Below are 23943 nucleotides of genomic sequence, written 5' to 3'. Positions count from 1 at the left end.
GATATGCACAATAATCTGAGGACTAATTTTCCTCTGGTAAATAATGTCTGCAAAAATGTATCTTAATGTTCTGAGAATTTGTGAATTTCCCTGTAGTTGATAGCTACAGAGAAAATCCTGTTTAGATATACAGCTACTACATATAGAGGTCAATCTGTGGGTCAAGGTCAGGTTAGGGAAGGGAGCTTAGGGAATTGCATGGGGAACACCTCAAAAAACCTTCAGCTCCTATAGCCTCTGTGCCAGCAATTAAAGAGGAGACAGGCCACAAATCAATACTGTGGAGGATCACTAACACTAGACTGATGTAAATATATAAGGGTTCAATGCACAGTAGAAAAATAAGATGCAATAAATCCAGACGATAAGTGTCCCATTAGTATTTTTATTAGTTGATGTCATTTCTGAAAGGTTTATTAATAAAGCATAAGTAGTATATTGATATAAGAATGTCCCTTCTGGATATTACAAAGCAAACTTCAGTATAATATAGCAACGCAAGTGTGAAATGGATTGGCTCAGTATTTATTTCAACTAATAGGTTCTAATAAACCATCCAAGTATGTTAATGCCGCCCCAACAGAGGAAAAACGTGGTAAATCAACTATTCCAATTATTGAAAATTGGAGTGGAGCTCTGCTACATGCATTAAGCTATTAAGAATCCTCAAAATACTTCTAATCAGACATGCTATGTAAGTGCAATATTTCAAATTTTATGGATTGGACAAAGAAATTCTGATTTATACGAAAATGAACTTTAAAAGTATGTTAATCTGCAAAAACTGGAAACGTATGGTACAATTGGATTCAGACAGCCAGAAATTTAGAAGTCTAAAGCAGTAATATAAATAAAAGCCTTCTGAGAAAAAAATATTACAGTTGTACTGAATGCACCATGTGTAAATAACATGCAAATAAATGTGACACTCTATTACACAAAAGAATGAGAAAATCTTTCAAGGAAGTCTTAAAGGATGAGAATGGATGTTCGAGCTATTGAGAGAGTGTAAAGATTTATCAGACTGACTCTTGACATGCATGACGTATGTATGAGGAGAAACTGGATCAGTTATGGAGCTCAGAAAAATGGTGGTTTGGGGGTGGGGGGGTGGTGTTGGTGGTTCTCATAGAAACATTTAAAATTCTAATAGGACAAGACAGGTAAATATAGGAAGGATGTCACTGAAGACTGGGGAGTCTAGAACTAGGGTCACAGTCTAAGGATACGGGCTAAACCATTTAGAACTAAGATGAAGAGAAATGTCTTCAAGTGTTGAGAGCCTGTGGAATTCTCAGCGATAGAAAGTGGTTGCAGCCAAAACACAAATGTTTTCAAGAAGTTAGGTACAGTTTCTAGAGCTAAAGGTATCAAAGGATAGAGGGAGAAAGTGGGAACAGGGTACGGAGTTGGATAATCAGTCATGATCATATCAAATGGCAGAGCAGTCGCAAAGGCTGAACGGCCTATTCCTATTTTCTACGTTCCTATATTTTACAGACAACACTTTAGAAACAAAAATTAATGGTACAGTAGATATATTTTATCCATCCAATGTTCGTTTTATTAATATTTGTTTGAACACAGTACACTAACTGCAAAACATAGGTGATTTCATTTAAAGACTAGTTTTTAGACTTTATTCAATATTACAGAACTCAAAACTCCAAAGACATTTTTCACTCAATTTTTTTGTCACATAAATCATCTACATCGAATTCTGTTATATTTTCATCGCCATCTTAGCTCATCCAGACTCAACTATTTCTCTGCACTTACTAGCCTCCATCTTATACCCTTCGTAACTTTTGGTTGGTCCAAACTTTTGCTGCCAGCTCTCTAATTCACACCAAGCCATCATTGCCTATCACCCTTTTGGCTGCTGATCTACAATAAATTCTGGTTTCAATTTTAAAATTCTTAGCATAGTGTGAAAATTCCTCCAGGGGCTCATTATTCTGAAACCTACAATTCTCAGAATCCTAGGAGAAAGTAAGGATGGCAGATGCTGAAGATCAGAGTCGAGAGTACAGTACTGGAAAAGCACAGCAGGTCAGGCAGCATCCAAGGAGTAGGAGAATCGACGTTTGGGGCATAAGTCCTTCATGGCCAAAACGTCGGTTCTCCTGCTCCTCGGATACTGCCTGACCTGCTGCGTTTTTCCAATTCTCAGAAACCTGCCAAGTTTGGCTTCTTGCATATTGTTACTTTGTTGGCCATGCCATCAGTTGTACAGGTCATAAGCTCTGGAATTCTTTCCCCAAATCTATTTTATTACCTTTTTCTCCTCTTAAAATGCTATTGAAAACCGCCCTCTTTTACCTGGTATTTGGTCATCCATCTTCTTTTGACTCCCAATTATTGCCAGATTACCCAGTCATTAGGCAATTTTGGATGCTTACTTGGATAAACGGGCTACAATAATATAAGTAACTAGATTTCATACAGCAAGGCATACAGGCCAAACATTTCAGCTTGAGATGAAATTTGTAAGCAGATTAATCCAAGCAATATCACCTTCATTCTTCTGGAAGCACTTTAACTGAAATTAAGTAAATCATCTTTCTTATCAGCAAACAAATATCATAAGAAAAAGAACTCAACAACTGTGCGTGCGTATAGGAATCATCTGAGTTCTCGATCTTGCACCAAAAGCTGCATGATGAGATGGATTCTTAGAGCAGCTGGTGCTGGAGCCGACCAGGGAGAAGGCAATTCTGGATCTGGTATTGTGTAACGAACCAGAATTGGTCAGAGACCTCGAAGTGAAGGAGCCATTGGGAAGTAGTGACCATAATACAATAAGCTTCAATCTGCAATTTGAGAGGGAGAGGGTACAGTCGGAAGTGACAGTACTTCTGTTGAATAAAGGGAATTATGGAGCTATGAGGGAGGAGCTGGCCAAAGTTCAATGGTGCAATACCTTAGCAGGGATGACCGTGGAGGAACAATGGCAGATATTTCTGTGTATAATGCAGACGTTGCAGGATCAGTTCATTCCTAAAAGGAAGAAAGATCCCAGGAGGAGGCATGGGCGGCCGTGGCTGACGAGGGAAGTAAAGAAACATATAAAGTTAAAAGAGAAAAAGTATAACATAGCTAAGATAAGTGGGAAAACTGAGGACTGGGAAGCTTTTAAAGAGCAACAGAGGATTACTAAGAAGGAAATACGCAGAGGAAAAATGAGGTACGAAGGTAAACTGGCCAAGAATATTAAGGAGGATAGTAAAAGCTTTTTTAGATATGTGCAAGGCAAAAAAATGGTTAGGACAAAAATTGGGCCCTTGAAGACAGAAACAGGGGAATATATTACTAGGAACAAAGAAATGGCAGAGGAATTAAATGGGTACTTCACATCTGTGTTCACTTGGGAAGACACAAGCAATCTCCCTGAGGTAACAGTGGCTGAAGGACCTGAACTTAAGGGAATTTATATTTGCCAGGATTTGGTGTTGGAGAGACTGTTAGGTCTGAAGGTTGATAAGTCTCCGGGGCCTGATGGTCTACATCCCAGGGTACTGAAGGAGGTGGCTCGGGAAATCGTGGATGCGTTGGTGATTATTTTCCAGAGTTCAATAGATTCGGGGTCGGTTCCTGAGGATTGGAGGGTGGCTAATGTTATACCACTTTTTAAGAAAGGTGGACGAGAGAAAGCAGGTAATTATAGACCAGTTAGTCTGACCTCAATCGTGGGAAAGATGCTGGAGTCTATTATAAAGGATGAAATTACGGCACATCTGGATAGTAGTAACAGGATAGGACAGAGTCAGCATGGATTTATGAATGGGAAATCATGCTTGACTAATCTTCTTGAATTTTTTGAGGATTTAACTATGAAGTTGGACGAGGGAAATCCAGTAGATGTAGTGTACCTGGACTTTCAGAAAGCTTTTGATAAAGTCCCACACAGGAGGTTAGTGAGTAAAATTAGGGTGCATGGTATTGGGGGCAAAGTACTAGATTGGATTGAAAATTGGTTGGCTAATAGGAAACAAAGGGTAGTGATAAACGGCTCCATTTCGGAATGGCAGGCAGTGACCAGTGGGGTACCGCAGGGATCCGTGCTGGGACCACAGCTTTTTACAATATATGTTAATGATATAGAAGATGGTATCAGCAATAACATTAGCAAATTTGCTGATGATACAAAGCTGGGTGGCAGGGTGAAAAGTGATGAGGATGTTAAGAGATTACAAGGTGACCTGGACAAGTTAGGTGAGTGGGCAGATGCATGGCAGATGCAGTTTAATGTGGATAAATGTATGGTTATCCACTTTGGTAGCAAGAACAGGAAGGCAGACTACTACCTCAATGGAATCAATTTATGTAAAGGGGCAGTACAGAGAGATCTGGGTGTTTTTGTACACCAGTCAATGAAGGCAAGCATGCAGGTACAGCAGGTAGTGAAGAAGGCTAATAGCATGCTGGCCTTCATAACAAGAGGAATTGAGTATAGAAGCAAAGAGGTGCTTCTGCAGCTGTACAGGGCCCTGGTGAGACCACACCTGGAGTACTGTGTGCAGTTCTGGTCTCCAAATTTGAGAAAAGACATTCTGGCTATTGAGGGAGTGCAGCGTAGGTTCACCAGGTCAATTCCTGGAATGGCAGGATTACCTTACACTGAAAGACTGGAGCGACTGAGCTTGTATACCCTTGAGTTTCGAAGATTGAGAGGGGATCTGATTGAGACATATAAGATTATGAAAGGATTGGACACTCTGGCAGTAGGAAACATATTTCCACTGATGGGTGAGTGCCGAACCAGAGGACACAGCTTAAAAATACGGGGTAGACCATTTAGGACAGAGCTCAGGAGAAACTTCTTCACCCAGAGAGTGGTGGCTGTGTGGAATGCTCTGCCCCAGAGGGCAGTGGAGGCCCAGTCTCTGGATTCATTTAAGAAGGAGTTGGATAGAGCTCTCAAAGATAGTGGAATCAAGGGTTATGGAGATAAGGCAGGAACAGGATACTGATTAGGAATGATCAGCCATGATTATATTGAATGGCGGTGCAGGCTCGAAGGGCTGAATGGCCTACTCCTGCACCTATTGTCTATTGTCAAAGGTTTCACTGGCTATTGCACTGGCCAGCAGAAACTGATCAATAAGCAGAATGCTGCATCACAACATGCATGGAACTTGACTTCAAGATAATGCTTAGGAGATGAAAATACTCAAGTGTACTGCAAAAAAGAATTGGATGGGGTTTCAGAAACTGGCTCTGACAAGTTTCTTCTACTAAGTGCTGAACATTTTATAATTGGAGGCTTTCGCAATGGCCACGAGGGACTAAAACTGAAGTTGGATGGTGATGCACTAAGATCCTTTAATATTTAAAAATAGGACATCAGAAAAGAGGTAGAAATAGATGCAGAATCTGCCAGAACACAAGATGAAGTGTTTGAAAGCAAGTTCTACTTGATGGTGTGCAACAAAGCCAAATTTCTTAGTTAGATGTGGAGCTAGAATCATGGTATCATCTGGTGACTTCCAGAGAGGTGGACGTAGATTGGTTATAACAAATTGGTCTTCATTGGTGAATGAATTGGAAAGCAAGTTAAAGATACTTATAATTTCAATGTTTAAATCTATTATTCTAATATACATTTATAGAATTGGAACTTTTGAAGATCAAATGCTGGTCAGTAGAAAGCATAAATCGTTCAGAAATCCTATACCATTACTTCTTGTTGTATTTTTATACACTCCGGAAATGAAGAAAGCAATAAAAGAGCTGAAAATAAAAATGCTAGAGACCACAGAAGGTCAGGCAGCATCTATGGAGAGAAAGCAAACTAACATTTCAAGTCTAGCTGACCAGAGGCTAAGGGATGACCTTATAGTCGTTTATAAAATCATGAGGGGCATGGATAGGGTAAGTAGACAAGGTCTTTTCCCTGGGGTGGGGGAGTTCAGAAGTAGAGGGTATAAGTTTAGGGTGAGAGGGGAAAGATTTAAAAGGGACCTAAGGGACATTTTTTTCCCACACAGAAGATGGTGTGTGTATGGAATGAGTTCCAGAGGAAGTGGTGGAGACTGGTACAATTACAACATTTAAAAGGCATCTAGATGGGTATATGAATAGAAAGGGTTTTTAGGGATATGGGCCAAGAGTTGGCAAATGGGACTAGATTAATTTAAGGTATCTGGTCGGCATGGACGAGTTGGACCGAAGGGTCTATTTCCTGACTCTGTGACTTGATGAGTCTGCAGTAATTTGCTGCTACAAAGCAATACAAAGAATAAGTTGAACTGAAAGACTCCAAACTCTAAAGGGTGCATTCTTGTAACAAGTGGAGTCTTTTACTTGAATGTGACACAAAGTGGTCCAAATCTGAGCAATGAGATCAAGAGAAACAACCACAACTGCAAATGTAACAGCACCCAATTTGACAAGGAGTAAATAACAATATTGCCTCTTCTGAAAACATGGGAATTGAATCTCTCTTTTCTTTCCCTATTGCAGAGGCAGATAACTGTAATGGTAAGAAGCAAATGTTACGGACTGGAGAAATCTTACAAGTGGTGCTCCCAGGATGAGGATATGATCTATTAATATGCTTAAAAATTCAAAACCAAGAAATTTGGCACATAGAAAGGAGAAAGGTAAAAGCTTTGAAGAAATAGATGATTACAGGAACAAAGAAATAGCTATTTTCAATTTTCTTTTATTCATTGATAGGATATGGATGTCACTAGCCAGTCCAGTACTTATTGCCCATCATTAATTACTTAGAGGGCAGTTAAGATTCAATCACATGTAGGTCAGACCAGGTAAGGATGACAGTTTCCTTCCTGAAAGGAATTAAATTGGAGTTAGAGTAAAATCAAACATTTTTGAATTTAAAATGGTGACGAGTCTTGGGAGTTAATGCTTATCGGAAAATAAAGAACTTCACCAAGACAATCCTAAACATATTGTTTTCTCTTTTCAATATCCCATTAAATCTCTGAATGTTGGAAAAAGATTTTTTGATAGCTTCTCTGAGCCTGCTTTGCGAGGTAAGGAGAGAAGTTATCATTGATAGAACATTCCCAAGCTGAATTTATCTTCCCCTAATCAAATTTATTATCTACTTAATTATTGGGCTGGGCCTGGCTGACTGTAATTGCAATGTGCTCAAGGCTACAACATCTCATGTCAACCCTTAAAGCACCAGTCTGAACACTCGTTCCCTTTTGCCATTTATCATCCATAACATGATTCATTCTGAATATTTTATGATGTTTCAAACTGCATAAAATGTTGGAAAAAAGCAAAGCTTTCTTTTTCTTCCAATTGCACTCAACATTTATTTAGAAATTTCCTGGTTGGGCATTCTGGTACCTAAATAGCAAAACAAAGCTGTAACCTTAAAGTGTACCTCTCAATTCTAAAAATGCATTAAGTGCAGGTCCCCAGTTTTCAACTACTTGGATGTCATGTGACATGGATTGTCCTGGTATAAGGTAATAGGTCCACTGGATGAAAACACTTAAGATGCATTTCGCATGAAACATAATTCAAAAGTGAGAAATCTCCACATGCTTGCACAATTATGTACAAGATAAATAAACAGGACAAAATGGCTAAACAAGACTCAATTTAGAGCTAAATAGAACACCTGAGATCTTGGGAACACCAAGTGATATTTTAAAATTTGCCAGAAAACTCAGTTACATGCCACCAACTTGAGATTAAGTAGCACTGCCAACACAGTTAAATGAACAAGGCTTCGCAGGAAGATAATCAATTGAAATTTGACACACCGCCACATAAGAAGCCATGAAGTGTTGGTCAAAGAGGTATGGTTTGAAGAACAACTTAATGTAGGAGACAGAGGTCAAGAGTTATAGGGAAGAAATTGCAGCACCTAGGGTCCAGACATCAAAAGCACAGCTGATAACTGTAATGCTTAAGACTGGAGAAATGCAAGAGACCAGAACTAAAGCAGCACAGAGATTTTGTACTGCTGTGGAAGGTCATAAAGATAAGAAAGATGAAGTCATAGAGCAATGACAGAAGTAAACAAAGAAAAGAAAATTTGAAAACAGCAAGTACATGCTGGATAAAATTCAAGGCAAAATCCAATTTAAACAAATGCTGAACCCTCATCAACACAACACTGCAGAAAAGTGCTTAAGTACTGAATATTGTTGTCTCATAGCTGGGGACACCTCACATTGGGTTTCCTATCAGGCATGGGATCTTACGATGTCGACAGTTATCCAGTTGACAACGAGCCTCCCTGCAATATACAGTGCTCAGTGTGCCAGTGTTGGACTGGGATGGACAAAGTTAACACCAGATTATGGTCCAACAGGTTTATTTGGAAGCACTAGCTTACTAGGCACTGCCCCTTCATCAGGTGTGAGATTTTTAACAGCGATTTACTGAACAGGTTGTCTAAATGTTTTGTGGCATTCAGAATTAAATTTAAAAACTTGAAAAATTAAGATCACTTCCTTAAAATAATTAATTCAGTTACTACATTGCATTTTCAAACTACATGTGTGTGTAACATTTAAAATGATTTTCTGTTAACAGATAATGAACAGCAACTGGACAAATCTACTGTCAATAACAAAGTATAACCTATCTCTAAATGGTTTTTAATTTACAAAACCGTACATTCACTTTTGTAATACCATAAAATGTACAAAGTTACATGCTGTGTCAATATTAAGTCATGTGTTGCAAGTAACCAAATAACATGCTCACCAGAGGCTACTACTGTGCTAGCCCAAAGTGTGTTTTCTGTACTCAGACTTTCATGGATGGAAGGATCACTATCTTCCTGCAAAATAAAGGAAAAATATGTCTACTTGTCAAAGAAAGAAAGGCCATTGTTAACATAAAATGATGCTTTGCCAGTAATGCTTACAACTAAAACAAGTTAAAAACAGGTTATATCCTACGACTGATTTTCAAATCAGATTACATAAATAATTTTTCTTTTGCCTGTAAATGATCAGAGACATAAGTGCAATAGGAACTTTGTTAAATCCACTCAATAGGATGTCTTCTTTCTGCCAATTTTCTTCCCTATAAAAATTTCAGTACTTCAAGTGACCATTATTCAACTGCAGACATTCTCCATATGAACATTACTGTCGATCTTGATCTTATGCTTCCTTCAGCATTCACTAAAACCACTAGCAAGGCTCAGTAAATCGTATGCAAGAATAGGAGACCTGGCCCAATTTTCCCTCTGCATTATCAAAGCATTAACAGTAAAAGCAGTGCTTGTAACTGACATCAACTATCTTAGATTCAGTTGTTCAGCTGCACTATAATATCCCTGGTCTGCACAGCTCAAATATTCACAATCAAGAAGTCAGTGGAACTATAAATGAAATGCCCCTTCAAAAGGAAGCTCTTTCCTAATACTTTCTGCATAACAATGTTAGAATAACATTAAGGTCATAATCAGGCTAATTTAAAATTATTCAAGAAAAACAATGACTACGTCTTGGATGAAGCAAACAATTATTTAAAAGAGGTGCAACACAAACAGCTTAATTAGCTCAACAGGAACTACTCAAAATAGAACTTCTGCATTAATATACATCAGTTACCAGTCAATAGATTTTCAGTCAATACCAGTGCTATTGTAATATGTTTTATAGGTTAAATTTTTAATAGGGGAAGGAATTACCCCAAACACATTATGTTAAACCTTCAATGGGTAGAATCTTGCTTTTCTGTTTAGAAAAAAAGGTGTTGCTGAGCACAGTTGGATTCTGCTGAATTCTTGGATTTAATAAAACACGCCCCCGCCCCCCCTCCCTCTCAACCTCCCTCATTGTTTGGTCAAGAAAGCCATTACAGGAAATAACACTCACAGAAGACAACAGATCAGAAGTCAAATTTACCATGCAGAGACTCAATGCTATTTCTCGGACACTTCTTCCTACCTCCCCGAGGACTATGACCCCATATCCGAACATCAAGCATTGATGCCAGGACAATCATCCACCTCATTACCTCGAGAGATCATCCCCCCCCAAATGCCTCCAACCTTCTAGTCTCCAAACCTAGTTAGCCTGCCTCTACCTCCTTCTCAAAATTTACAGAGCTGACTGCCCGGTAGGGCCATTGCATCAGCCTGTTCCTGCCCCCCAAAGCTAATTTCTTCTTACCCTGACTCCATCCTGTATCCACTTGACCAGATCCTGCTCACCAACATCCGCAATTCCTCTGATGCCCTCTGTCACATTGACAATTTCCAGTTCCCTGGCCCTAACTGCCTTCTGTCCACCATAGATGTCCAATCCCTCTATACCTCGATTCCTCAGGATGGTCTAAGAGCTCTCGGCTTTTTCCTCGACCAGAGGCCTGAACACTCCCCATCCACCAGCATTCTCCTCCACGTGGCTGAACTTGTTCTCACACTGAACAATTTTTCCTTTAATTCATCTCACTTCTGCCAAGTCAATGGAGTGGCTATGGGCACACACATGGGTCCCAGTTATGCCTGTCCTAATGGAGTATGTGTAACAATCCTTGTTCCAATCCTACATTGGCCTTCGCCCATAACTCTTTTCTCGGTATATCAACGACTGTTTTGATGCCGCTTTATGCTCCTGCCTGGACCTTGAAAACTTTGTTTGTTTATTTTGCTTCTAATTTTCACCCTCCCATAACTTTCACATCATCCATTTCCAACACTTCCCTTTCTTTCCTTCACCTGTCTGCAGGGAAAATATTTTCCACTGCCATCCACTGCAAAGCCACTGATTCCCAAAGCTACCTTCACTATATACTCTTCAGAACCCACGTCCTGCAAGGTTTATGGTTTTTCAGATGATGCCACCTTCCAAATCAGTGCTGTTGACATGGCCCCCTTCTTCCATAACTGTGGCTTCCTGCCTACTGTGGGTTGACAGGACCCTCAACCGCATCCAACCTATCACCTGTGCTTCCGCCCTTGCTCCTTCCCACACAACTACGTGACTGGGTTCCCCTTGTCCTCCTTTTCATCCCACCAGCCTCCGCCAGCTCCAGTAGAATGCCACCACCAAACACATCTTCACCTTGCTTCCCCATCTGCATTTTGCAGGCATAGTTCCCTCTGGGACATCATATGCCATTCCTCGACAACCTACATCACCTTTCCCCTTCCCATATAACTGCAAAAGGTGCAACACCTGCCTCTTCATCTCTTCCCTGCTCACCATCCAAGGGCCTAAACAGTCTTTCAAGGTGAAGCAGCATTTCACTGGTTTCTCCTCCAATCTCGTGTATTGTATTTGCAGTACCCAATGTGGCCTAGCCTACATTGGAGAAACCAAATGCAGACTAACTGACCACTTTGTGGTCCATGCGCAAACATGACTCCGACCTTCCTGTAGCCGGCCATCTTAGCACAGCATCCTGCTCCCATGCCCACTTGCCTCTCCTCAGCATACTGCGATACTCCAGCGAATCAATGCAAACTGGAGGAGTACCATCTCATCTTCAGACTAACTTTCAGCGAAATTTAAATACTTGGTTAATTTTTGATTGGTGTCAGAGCAGGTTGTGTAGCATCTGGCAGTCCTCCAGGGCTTTCCATTTGTGTTGGAGTCACTGAACACTGTGTAACTAATACATTAAAGGAATGATCATGCTTAATTTTTTTCATCCAATTTTACAGTTGAGAAGTAGCTCTGACCCAAGTTGAATCCAAAGAATTATAAAAAGCAGGGCTCTGATTTACAAATATCGACTTACGAACACAATCGTATTCAAGGTTCTAACTTTGAAGAGACTTGCCATGCAAATTTTTCTTGCACTTATGAACAGATCCTTTGCATTGCCCTACATTGAACTGCAACTTGTGAATGGACTCCAGAACATAACCTGCTCACAAACCACGGACTCCTTGCCTTTTAATTAATTTTTAAAACACAGATGTGACTGACAAGAGCTGTATTTTGAACAGGATTTTTTTTTTTTAAAACAAGTTTAGTAATGGGGTGTGGACATCCACGGCTGGACCAGCATTCATTACCCAGCCTTAGTTCCCTTTGAGAAGGTGGTGGTGAACTGTCTTCTTAATCACTGCAGCCCTTTTCTTGTCAGGAGATGCACAGTGCTATTAAGGAGGGAGTTCCAGGGTTTGCGCCCAGTGACTATGGAGGGACAACAACATAGTTCCAAGTCAGCCTGGTTAGTGGCTCAGAGGGGTAATTGCAGACGGTGTTCCAATGCATCTGCTGCCTTTGAGATGGTACAGGTCATGGATTTCAAAGTTGCTGTTGAAGGAGTCGTAAATAGTTACTGCAGTACATTTTCTAGTTAGTGTGCACTGCTACCATTTTGCAGTCATAAAAACAGTGAAGACTGAAGGAGTTGAATGTGGTGCCAATCAAGTGGACTGTTTTGTCCTGAATGGTGTCAGGCATCATGAGTGTTGCTTCATTTGGCCATGTGGTCAGTCTTCCATCACTCTTGACTTGTGCCTTTAAGCTGGTGGACAGGCCTTAGGGAAACAAGAGGGGAGTTAATCTTCACAGAAATTCCTAGTTTTTGACCTGCACTTGTAGTCACAATAGCCATTTGGCTAGGAATTCTGAGAGAAGGGCAAGTGGGGGCACTAGATGAAATTTTGCAGTTGCGAGTTTCAAAGCAGCTCATGGTCAATCCCCCTCTCTCTGCTCTCATATGGCTGGTCCAGATCAGTTTCAAGTCAATGATATCCCCAAGGAGATTAACTGCGAACTCAGCAACAGATTGCCATTGAATGTCAAGAGACAATCATCAGATTTTCTCTTGATGGAGATAGTCATTGCCTGACACTTATCAATCCAGGCCTGAATGTTGACTCGATGTTGTTGCATATCGACAAAAAACTTTAGTATTATAGGATTGACAAATGGTGCTGAACATTGTGCAACCATCTGTGAACACCCAATTTCTGGCTTTATGATGTAGGAAAGTCACTGACGAAGTGGCTGAAAGAGGGTTGGGCCCAAGACAAATGGTTCAGAAACAGGTCATTTGGCTCAAACAATTTATGGCAGTGTTCATACTCCATTCAAACTTCCTAACATCTCCTCCCGTTTTTAGGGGAACCTCTATATCTGAATGCACTGGTGGGGAATATTTTGTTCGGATAATCGAATGCCAGATAACACAGTTTAGCCAAACATCGGGACCTGCCAATCATGTTCGGATAATCAGCGTTCGGATAATCGAGATTCCTCTGTAATTGAATGACTGTAACCATCTATTTCCTTCTCCCCGAATGCTAATTTTGCTTTGTTTCAGATATATTTACAGCAGTTGGGGTCAGGTGGGCAAGTTTTGCAATTGCAAGTTCCAAGGCAGTTAATGGTCAGCCCTCCTGGACTAGTTTTCTCCTCCCCACTGTAAACATACCTGGAACTTTTTAAAGGATTCATTAACATTGGAACGGAGAACTCGTGCGAATTTGGAAGAAAATTGAGAGATTTGGTTTATTTACAATGTTATTAAGTGTTTTTGATAATTGTGGGATTTGTCACATCTGTCAAAATGTGAACAGGAATTTCAGAAAGGATGGTCAGATGTACAGGTGGCCTGAAGTCAGAATAAGTTTCAAACTCTTCATAAAAATACTATTTCAACGTTACAATTACAAAGCGTCAATCAGACTGGAAACAGTCTCAAGGAAGATCTGCATAATTGCATAATATTGTAAGGTAAAGGTGTGCATTGCTTTATTTCAGATTTCCAGAAATTATTTCATTTTTACCTCTAGTGAAGGTATGCTAAAACCATAAGATAAAAGAGCAGCCCAATCAACCCACTGAGTCTGCTCTGCCACTCAATGGCTGATTAGATCAGCCTCAACTTCACTTTCCCATTTTTCTGTCATAATCCTCTATTTCCTTACTGCTTAAAAATGAGTCCTTCTCAGCCTTTAATGTACTTAATGGCCCAACCTCTACAATACTCTGTGGTAAAGAACTCCACAAATTCATGACACTCCGAGAGAAGAAATTCCTCCTCACCTCTATCTTAAAGGAGAAACCCCTTATTCTGGGATTTTGCCCTCTGGGCCTCGAGGCTCCCACAAGGGGGGAAAAACCTTTTGCATTGACTCTTAAGTCTCTTTCTCCTGTTGCCAATGTTAAGCTGATTGGTGCAGAAGTCACTAGATATACATGTTGAAGCCGCACACCCTATACAACTGAACACTGTTCCATTACATTTTTAATTTGTACCTTCAAAGGTGGTAAAGACTGTGGGAGTCTCTAATTGACTTATACACTTCAAATACACCTAGCTTTTGACCTTACCTTGTAACCACAACTTGGATGTTCAATTTATTTCAGAAATGGCCATCAGGATGTTAATGGTGGGAGAGATGCCAATCATAACAGCGCTGGCTATCAAGAAGAAGTGGGTTATGCAAGAGCCCATTCTACCCATGATTGCTGTGCTGATTCTTCGATAAGCACTCTTATTGCCAATCTCCTGCCTTTCCTAATATCCTTTACACAATATTTCTACCTAAACAATCATTCAATGGAAACCTCAACTAAATGTGCCTTCACCACATTTCTAGGCAGTGCATACCATACCCTAACTACTCACTATGTGAAAAAGTTTGGTCTTGCATTACTCTTAATTATTCTGCACATCATCTTCAATCTATGCCATCTCATTCTTGTTCCTTTTATGAGTGAGAACAGCTTCATCCTCCTTATCCAGTCAGCTCATGCTTTTGAAAATCCCTTTCAAATCTCTCTCAACTTTCTTCTCACCAAATGATCAGTTACAAATTCTTCAAACTATCCTCTTAACTGAAGTTTCTCAGTACTAAAAGCATTCTTGTAAATTATTTCTGCACTCTATTTGCATTCACATCTTTTCAATAATGTGGCATCCACAACTGTACACTATACTCCACCTGAGGTCTACCAAGTGTCATACAAGTGTAAAATTGCCTCCTTGCTCTTGTACTCTATTGTGAATGGAACTGAACAGAGTAATCTGCAAACAGCCCTACTTTTGAGCTTGAAAGGAAGGTGAAGACGAAACAGCCGTAGAGAGAACTCGGTCAAAAATTTCCCAGGAGTGACTTCACTGAAATTTAAAAGATCTTGAATGGTCTTGACATGCTTGATATGGAAAGGATATTTATCCTGTGAAATTAAGGATTGTCACGTTAGGGGACATTTCTCTGAGGGTTGAGAGACATTGCCTCAGAGGGCACTGGAGGCAGGCTCACTGAATATTTCTGAGGCAAAGTTGGTTGATTTCTTTGCCTGACAAAAATCTCAGGTTACAGGAGGTAGAAGAGAATGTGGATTTTAGAACAGTGATCTGTCATGATCTTACTGACTAGCTGAGCAGGTTTAAAGGGTTGAATATGGTTTAGTTTTGTACCTAATTCATAGAGTCTTGTGGCAGAGATGATTAACTTCCAATGGCCACAGTCATCTTCCTTCGTACTAAGTAAAAATGCAGTGAAATGAATTCAGTTTAATAGTCTTCTTGGTGCCAAGTTTGTTGAAAAGCCTATTTTAATGTGAAGACTAAATGTTATTATCCTTCAGCAGTGATTGAAGAATTCACCTAGGTTTGGTGTGACCAAGGTAGAGTGCAGCAGATTACAGCCATGGAAAAAGTACAATGGAAAAATGTGCAAGAAACATGGAATAAATTGCAAAAGGAAAAATTCAAACTTAGCAAAAACTTCATGAAAACTTCCTGCTGCCAACATAAAAATGACTGAAAAGCAGTAATACCACTTTTCAGGAGAACAGCAATCAATGAATAGCAGTTCAAATTCAAGATAAAAAAGTTGCCAATAAGAATTATGCAGCTTTTGAAGAGGGTTGGGTTTAGAAGTAACACCACATTAACAAACAGGACTCCACATTCTGTCCAGCACAAATACTACCTAATTCCATGATTTGGAGATGCCGGTGTTGGACTGGGGTGTACAAAGTTAAAAATCACACAACACCAGGTTATAGTCCAACAGGTTTAATTGGAAGCACACCAGCTTTCGGAGTGCATTCTCAGGTTAACTATAACAATTTGTGTTAGCTAGACAATATATTGAAATTTAAAGCCTACCTCTGACTAAGCCATACATTTTTGACATGAAAATTCTGAATTACTACCATTATCTCCAAGGGGACAATAGTATGGTTTTTGAAACTTGTATCTGTGTGTGTTTGGTCTGGGAATGCTTCGCATATTCTGGAGGTTCAACCTACTTAATCCCAAAGCATAGACAGTCCATAGTGTTATTTATTACACTGTGGTTCATTAAGAACCCACTACCATGCATATCAGGGAAATCCACACAGTGAATGTGGAACATTTAACAACGCTCCAAACACCAAGTGCCTATTTGAAACAAGTGCTTCAAGAGAAGTCAATGCATAAATTAGAAGTCACATATTGTTTGATGGCACTCCTCTATTAGCATGGCTTGCATTGTATGGTTTAAAAAATTAGACAGACTTATTAAGAATAACTAGTGACAGTTTTAACAATAGCCAATAGCCAATAATTCATTACTTCAACCAATGAGCTTTACCAGCAACTCATTCACGAGGAGTGCTGTCTAAATATTTAAACTGGCTGACCTCATTATGGAATGAGATCAGTTTGGAGCCACAGTGCACCTGATATGTTGGGATTGTACTAAGTGCATTTCAATTCAGGTGAAGTAATATTACAGTATTGATCTGAAAGTCAAGCACTGTAGATTAAAATGATTTATGTTTCAGAACTGCTTGATTTCTTAGTGCGTAATGCACCTTACATAGTTTGTTGCTGGCTTAAAGTCAGATAAAGCTATAATTTAACACTGGCAACACTACTCAACACGACACAAAGCCTATGAAGTTACCTATATATTTCCACACAGCGCAGGATATTTGTTTTATTTCAATATTCTTTACAAATTACTCATGTTTGCCCAACTAAGACTGAATAATCATAAGACTGAAACATCATAATTATAATGCATATAGAAACCTCCCACACTTGTACTAATTCAAGGCATATGATCTAAAATACTTCCAGTCAATCACTAATCATATTAAAATCAAGACTTTGTCGTAGTAACAAAGTGAATACACTTCCGTTCACATCCACACTCTCTGAAGGTTTACCAGCTCTCTGCATACCATCAAATTAATTGCTGGAATATATATATATTCAACCTCAACAAAGCAGTTTAATTGGGCAAAAATTCCACCTCACTTTCTAAATTAATACTGCATCTCAGTTTAGGGGTGTTTTCTAAAGGTTTATTGAAAACCACTACTAATATAGTCAACTATGATGATGATTTCTGGCCAGTGTTCATCATTCTAATAGAAGCAGAGGATCATTAAAAGTAAAATTTTGAGACATAAGAATTTAAAGAAACAGGAGCAAACATTATGACTCATTAAACGTGCTCCACCATTCAATTAAACTGGAATATCTGATTGACCTTAACTGCACTTTTCTGCCAGCCCCTCTGCATAATACTTGACTCCCTTGTAAATTACAAACATTATCTAATTTAGCCTTAAAACATATTCCTGCTTCCACCTCTAGACACCCTGGTGAAACAGTGAGGTAAAGGCTCATACAGCAGAATATTACGTACACTGGAAAATAATTTAGAAGGCTGAACAAATCAATAAATAATAGATCATTAGAACAAATCTCAAGTTTAAGAAGGTTGAAGATTGGAGGAAGGAATATCCAATACTACAAGGAATAGTTGAGGCAAATAGTACAGATTTTAAAAGTGGCTTGGTAAGTATCTAAGGGAGAAGAGAATAAGAGTTATACAAATAAGAGTTGGATGAGGAAAGCTGGAGAAACTAGAATAGATGGATTTGTTGGACCAAAAGTCTGTGTTGTATTTTCTAAAAATAATATGTCAATGTTGAAGGTGGAGGAGGAGCTGAATTGCAGTTTTGGGATGCTGCAAAAGTAAAGGAAGGGATAGTGTATATTCACTTTTCATTCTCCACTGACTCACTATCTGTTGATCTGCAGTCTTGTCAGCTTGACCCTAGACCCCATCTTTTTATTCCCATTGACCAATCCAGTCTGATTGCCCGGTCCTTCATTAGTAGAAAATCTATTTTGGAGCGGTTTCTTCATTTTTCAGTTATCAACTAAGTCTGTGTCCTTATCCTTTGTTAAGGAGGATTTGGTGCAATGAATTTCAATTTCAACATAATAGGGAGAAGGAAGATTGCATAAATGGATATTAGGTTAGCAGCTGAAGAACAGCAGAGGCAAGTTCAATGGCTACAGCATGATTAGAGAAAGGGTGTTTGCTTCCACATGTTGAAGTAAGAGAAGGATCACCTACCAGCTTCTTTGAAATGAAAGTAAGATGACTACTTTTGCACTGAAAGCAAACATTGCAGTTATGGTACCACTGCTGAAACCTAGCACCTTAGTACTGGGTTATTCACAGGAACTACACATCAGATTGCTGACACTTCTGTTCATTAAATAACAAACAAAAGCACAAGCATCACATAACCCTCTCTCTATTTGGCAGACTTAAGGCATTTGATCTTATGAAATTGGGTTAGATGCCCTGCAAGGTTGATGAACACTAACAATTCTTAAGTAAAAGAGACTGACGGTACCATATCTGGAATTATTCCACTAAACTAGAGTTTCAATGATTTAAAAGGAGGATTTCAAATTGAGAAGGCACACTGAGCAGTGAAGAGAAGAAATAGGCAGTAGGTGTTAAGCCTTCCAATAAAGCATCTTGGATGCTAAAAGTTCACTCAACTTACTACATATGCACTGACAATATGCAACACCTAAGCAAATCTATTTTGGCTAAGCATAAAACAGATTGAATTGCCCTCAGGTCACATCTCTCAGTTTTCTGTTGCTCTCAGAACACAATTGCTAGTTCTATTTTTAGACAAAAAGTCTTTTACATAGTGGGGTGGGTAAGAAAGAAATTCACATTAAAATCACCCCTCCCCAAATAAAACCAGACTGGACCTTAAACTAACAGCAGTGATAGTAATAAAAGTTGTTTAAGATTGTTATAGTCGCAAAAGGATTAAGATTTGAGCATCAATATTAAGAGAACAGAATTTTAAATAAAGTCATGTTAGATATTATAAACCGAGTGGGCACAGTTAAAACTGGATTTTCAAATGATTTTGCATAGGATTATAACATACAAAGCTTACATTTGAAAAGAAAGGGGTAAAGACTTCATATGATCAAGTTACACTGGTAATCTAACTACAGCTTGGCACAACTTGGCAGTAATTAAATAAATTATTAAACAGCATTCTTTCCTGATTACAAGGAAAATATACAGCATTAAATTGCATGATATTTAAGACTAACCAAGTTATTAAAAAAAGATCCAAATTAAAAATATAGTTTGCATGAACATACTTAGGACCACTTTTCATTAATGTGCATTTCTTTTTCCATTCACTATGAAAACTGCAAGACATCTTGCAATTGGCAGTACTCTACTGAAGGTAAAGTGAATTGAAGAAATTTTCTAATCAGTTACTAATTTGTAACTTACGACGGTCAGAGTCGAAAAGATGAGGCGTTCTTCCTCCAGACATCAGGTGGCTTGAGTTTGGCGGTGGAGGAGACCAAGGGCATGCATGTTCTTGGCTAAGCTGGGGGGGTTGGATTTGAAGTGTTTGGCCACAGGTCAATGTTTATTCTTCAAATAAAATTAATGCATTTTGATGTTCTCGCCACTTGTCACATTGCTGCTTGCAATATTTTTCTTGTGTAAATTTAATCTGTGATTCCCTTCATTATAACAAGAATTACATTTCACAATTGCTTAGTGGATAATGCATTGGGACATGAGAGACATTAGGTAGAGAAGGATCTAATTTCTTCATCTGTGAACTAATTTGCAATAGAATACTGAAACAGTCCACACACAATTCTTATAATCAATTCCTGTGAATGAGTTATATCACATGTTGATTATGCTTTATTTACTGTGGATTGTGCCAAACTGCAAATCCATTCAGTTGTTTGCAACAGACAAGCTATGCCCATACCCATACAGCTTGCTTGCAAAGCTGAAAGCATAGTGTCCACATAGATTCAGTGCTATGAGTGGACATCATTTGCTAAATAATCCAGTGTGTTAAGAATGATGCTGTCAAAAATTTAGAGTTGTTAGTCAGGCTCACAGTATGATGCACTTGTGCACACTAGAAGCTGCATGTATTAATAGACAGGACCCTGTTTTTGCAGGCAGAAAGAACATGTACACATATTGTGCTTGTTTCAACTTAACAACAACAGATTACAGTCATTCTTTGTTTCATTTCTCAGGAGAATGGCTTGACCAGAGTCAACGTGTCTGGATGAAAAAGTTAACTTTTAAAAAAAAATATCTGTCATCATCTAACTGGCACATTCTCTGTGGCTATACCTGTACCATCACAATCCATTTCAAAACCAATTCGTAGCCTTCTCATACAATAGAAATGTTTTGTTTCCCACTACATTGGTAATTCTTGTATTGTCCTTGAGTACAATGCAAGAAAAGTGCATTTTTCAGCAATATAGAAATTGTGTGTATAGTATACTTCAATACAAATCTGACAATGCGAGTAAAATGTTCTTAAACTGACAACAATTGAGAAATTTTCAAAGCTGGAGACTTCTAAATTTAAAAATGTTTTGAACATTGCAAAATAAACTTGAAAATATATTTTCATCTGAGTAAAGCTATTGAGGCTCCCAAAATCAACTGCCCCAAAACTTAATTTACTTAGAAATTAAAAGAGGCCTAATTTTTAGCTTTATTATTTTTAAAAACACCAATATTCTTCTCAATCCTGTAGCAAACCAAGTTTACATGAATCTGAATGAGTTGGTGGTTCTACTCAAATATGCAAACAAAAACTTTTCCAATACTCTTGTGGAAAGTTCCTCTTAAAATACAAAATTATTAGAATAGACGTTAATACTTAAAACATATGTTGTGATAGATTAATTACAGAATCAAAACTTTGCCAAGATGTAACTTCAGTTGTCACGTTTTTCACTACAAGTTAAATATGGCATCAATAACTAATTTGGTCAGTAAGTTCAGCAAACTGAAGCACCAATTTAATGAAGAATGAAGTTAAATTTGAAGAAAATCCAAGATTAAATCAGTTGCAAGCTAATTTAAAGTCTGATGGATAGAAGTATTCTGCATTTATATTTTAGCAAAACCTAGTATCCCAGTATTGTCCATTTGTAACATTCACCTTAAACTAGATGGTAAGTTAAGCACCACTGAAAATTGCAAATGAATTTATAACTATTAAAGTTTCAAGTTGCATATCATTGTAACATTCTCACAGAAGTTCACTTGAAATAATTTTTTTTAATCATGAAAATTATTAGTTTTTGTATTAATCACTCAATGACCAAACTGCATTTGAAGTTCTCAATATGAAAATTTTTCAGAATTACAGCGAAACACTCAAAATGGCTATTTCATAAACAGTTCCAAAACCAGTCAGAAATAAAATTGAGGGTGTACTAGTGCCCTAATTAGTCAGAATTTAGGATGCGCTTTTGCACTATGAAACACTCTTTTCAATTTAATGTTAATTGCAACACTGAGCCCTGAAATTAATTCTTAAATTAAGTGAATAAAAATGCAAGTCTTAAAAGCTCAAGCAAAATAACTTCCATGTATTGCAATAAGCAACAAGTATTTCCACTCGATGAAGCATCAGCTAACCACAACTGATTGAAATCACTTCTAAATGTGAAAGGTAAAATTCCTTCTAGAATTACTCTCTCATTTAATGGCTAGGTAACTGCACACTAACAGATTGCTCATTAAATTCAAGTGCAATGTAATGGGCATGCACTTTATTTCGGGTATGATAGAGTTGGCAATGTTTTACCCCAAGGAATAATCTGCTTGCTATACTGTAAGCTATGAGGAGAAAGTGAGGTCTGCAGATGCTGGAGATCAGAGCTGAAAATGTGTTGCTGGAGAAGCGCAGCAGGTCAGGCAGCATCCAGGGAACAAGAGAATCGACGCTTCGAGCATAAGCCCTTCTTATGCCCGAAACGTCGATTCTCCTGTTCCCTGGATGCTACCTGACCTGCTGCGCTTCTCCAGCAACACATTTTCAGCCTCGATACTGTAAGCTATCACAACAAAGTAACAATTTTTTTTGTGATCTAACATTTATATTCTGATATTGAAGCTGATCTTTACAGTAAACAAAACCTTGATACCATCAAAAATCAACTGATAACTTAAAAACTGAGTTAACCTGTCGAAAAAGAAAACACAAATTACACAGAAGACGTAGAAGAATAAATCAGAACAGGAAATACTGCCTTGCTAAGCCTAGTGTGTGGCCAAGAATGTAGCCAATAAACAAGGATCGTCTTTGTGGTATTGCTCTCTGTGCAGACATGTTTTCAATCATTGCTAATCCAGTATTAATATAAATTCAAAACTGTTGTTGCTTTTACCAGAAATTGGACATAATTATTTAACCGATGACAGTTCATTGATGCTCAATTCTGTAAAGTTACATTAGTTAACTGTTTTCTCTTTGTATTTTTCTCCTCACTGCAAAAGTTTATTTCAATCCAACCTCAAAAGAATCTTGCATTAAGCATGAGCATCTGAGACTTTTCCCAGGAACAGCAGCCATTGCTTTACTTTAAATTGCTAAAGGCAAAGTCAATGACAAAGAAAACACAATATTAGAAAATTAACAGCTCTAACACTCATCTAAATTTATTGGAATGTAATACTAATTACGTAAAAACAAATATTTAGAATTACATGCCATTTATTTTAAGCTTATGGTTTCATAAGCAAATTAAGCGTGAAACTGTAAAAGCTTCCAACTCACCCGTGTGAAGGTCCCTTCAAAACTATGAATGTCCATTTGTGGCTTTTGAGCATAAACATGAGCAGTGATTGTAAAAAGATCCTGCAAATTAAACAAGGAGGAGTGTTAAAAATGGGAATATTTATATGCTATTCAAATGGAGGAAATGTAAGATTGAGGTTCTCTTGGAATGTTGACTTTACATACTTCTTTAGAAATCACAATATGCTTTTATTTCCTAAGTATTAAAAGAAAGGCTTGGATTTGATGCCAAATATACTACTTGCTGAAGAACAGTATAGTTTTGTATCAAAATTTCAGAGATTTAAAATTAGCACTGAATAATACAGGGCATAAATTCACTTTCCAAAGCAGAAATAAAAATGTATTAGAAAGTGTGGAAATACCTTTCACAGAAAACGTAATGTAAAAATTACAGTAGTATCATCACCAAAGACGTTCTTGTCTAAGATTTTAATAATTCTGAAAGTTCTGTCCCACCCTTGAGTTTAACAAGTTAAGCAAAACGAAAACAGTTATATGTTTCATCAATTTCTTCACTAAAAAATGATGGGAACAGAAAGTGACTGTTAAAAATGCACTAATATGTCAAAGGGTTTTAAAATATATTAATAATCACAATTCCAAGTATTTCAATTAATCCAGTTTAGGATATAACTAAGCTACTATCACCAAATTTAATAATCCAAAGGACAGTCTTTGTTAAAAATCATTTAAAACTATTATAGCTTACTCGTATGCCTAAAGCCAACAACACACACAAAGATGCAATCCAGCTTCTACTGCAACCAATTATTTGTGCATACTTTAATAATATTCATTTTTGATGAGACTCAATATAAGGGAGGAAATTACCATGACTACCACATACAGAGAATCAGGCACAATTTGTGTATAGTATAAAACAAAACACGTGTTGGAAGACAAAAATAGTTTGATGTTCACATCACAGAACTTTTCTCCAAACTCCTAACCACTTGGTACACATTTCACCAAAGACGATTTAATTGCTACCTCTGTGGGGAAGTGAGGAAGCCTACATACCCTTAACAAGCTAGCATCAGGAAAAAGTTTAAAACTGTGAAAAGTGATCAAAAATCAAAATGCAAGCAACTTGAGT

The 23943-nt window shown here is 38.1% G+C and overlaps 1 protein-coding gene across 3 annotated transcripts in view; it reads right to left on the bottom strand.

Annotated features, from left to right (window-relative positions):
- The window catches only part of atp9b (ATPase phospholipid transporting 9B), a 350258-nt gene that overhangs the window by 134379 nt on the left and 191936 nt on the right, over positions 1-23943 (bottom strand). For all 3 annotated transcript variants that reach the window (XM_043688616.2, XM_087986241.1, XM_087986240.1), the window contains exons 9-10: positions 22824-22904; positions 8701-8776 (exon numbers count right to left, since the gene is read on the bottom strand). In XM_043688616.2, the coding sequence (XP_043544551.1) occupies positions 8701-8776; positions 22824-22904 (157 nt within the window). The remainder of the gene's footprint in view (positions 1-8700; positions 8777-22823; positions 22905-23943) is intronic.

The sequence above is a fragment of the Chiloscyllium plagiosum genome, unplaced genomic scaffold (assembly GCF_037043375.1).
Source record: "Chiloscyllium plagiosum isolate Xiang-an unplaced genomic scaffold, Cpla_swu_hap1 HiC_scaffold_4, whole genome shotgun sequence".
In the NCBI taxonomy this organism is placed as follows: Eukaryota; Metazoa; Chordata; class Chondrichthyes; order Orectolobiformes; family Hemiscylliidae; genus Chiloscyllium; species Chiloscyllium plagiosum.
This window is presented reverse-complemented; position numbering and strand designations above follow the sequence as displayed.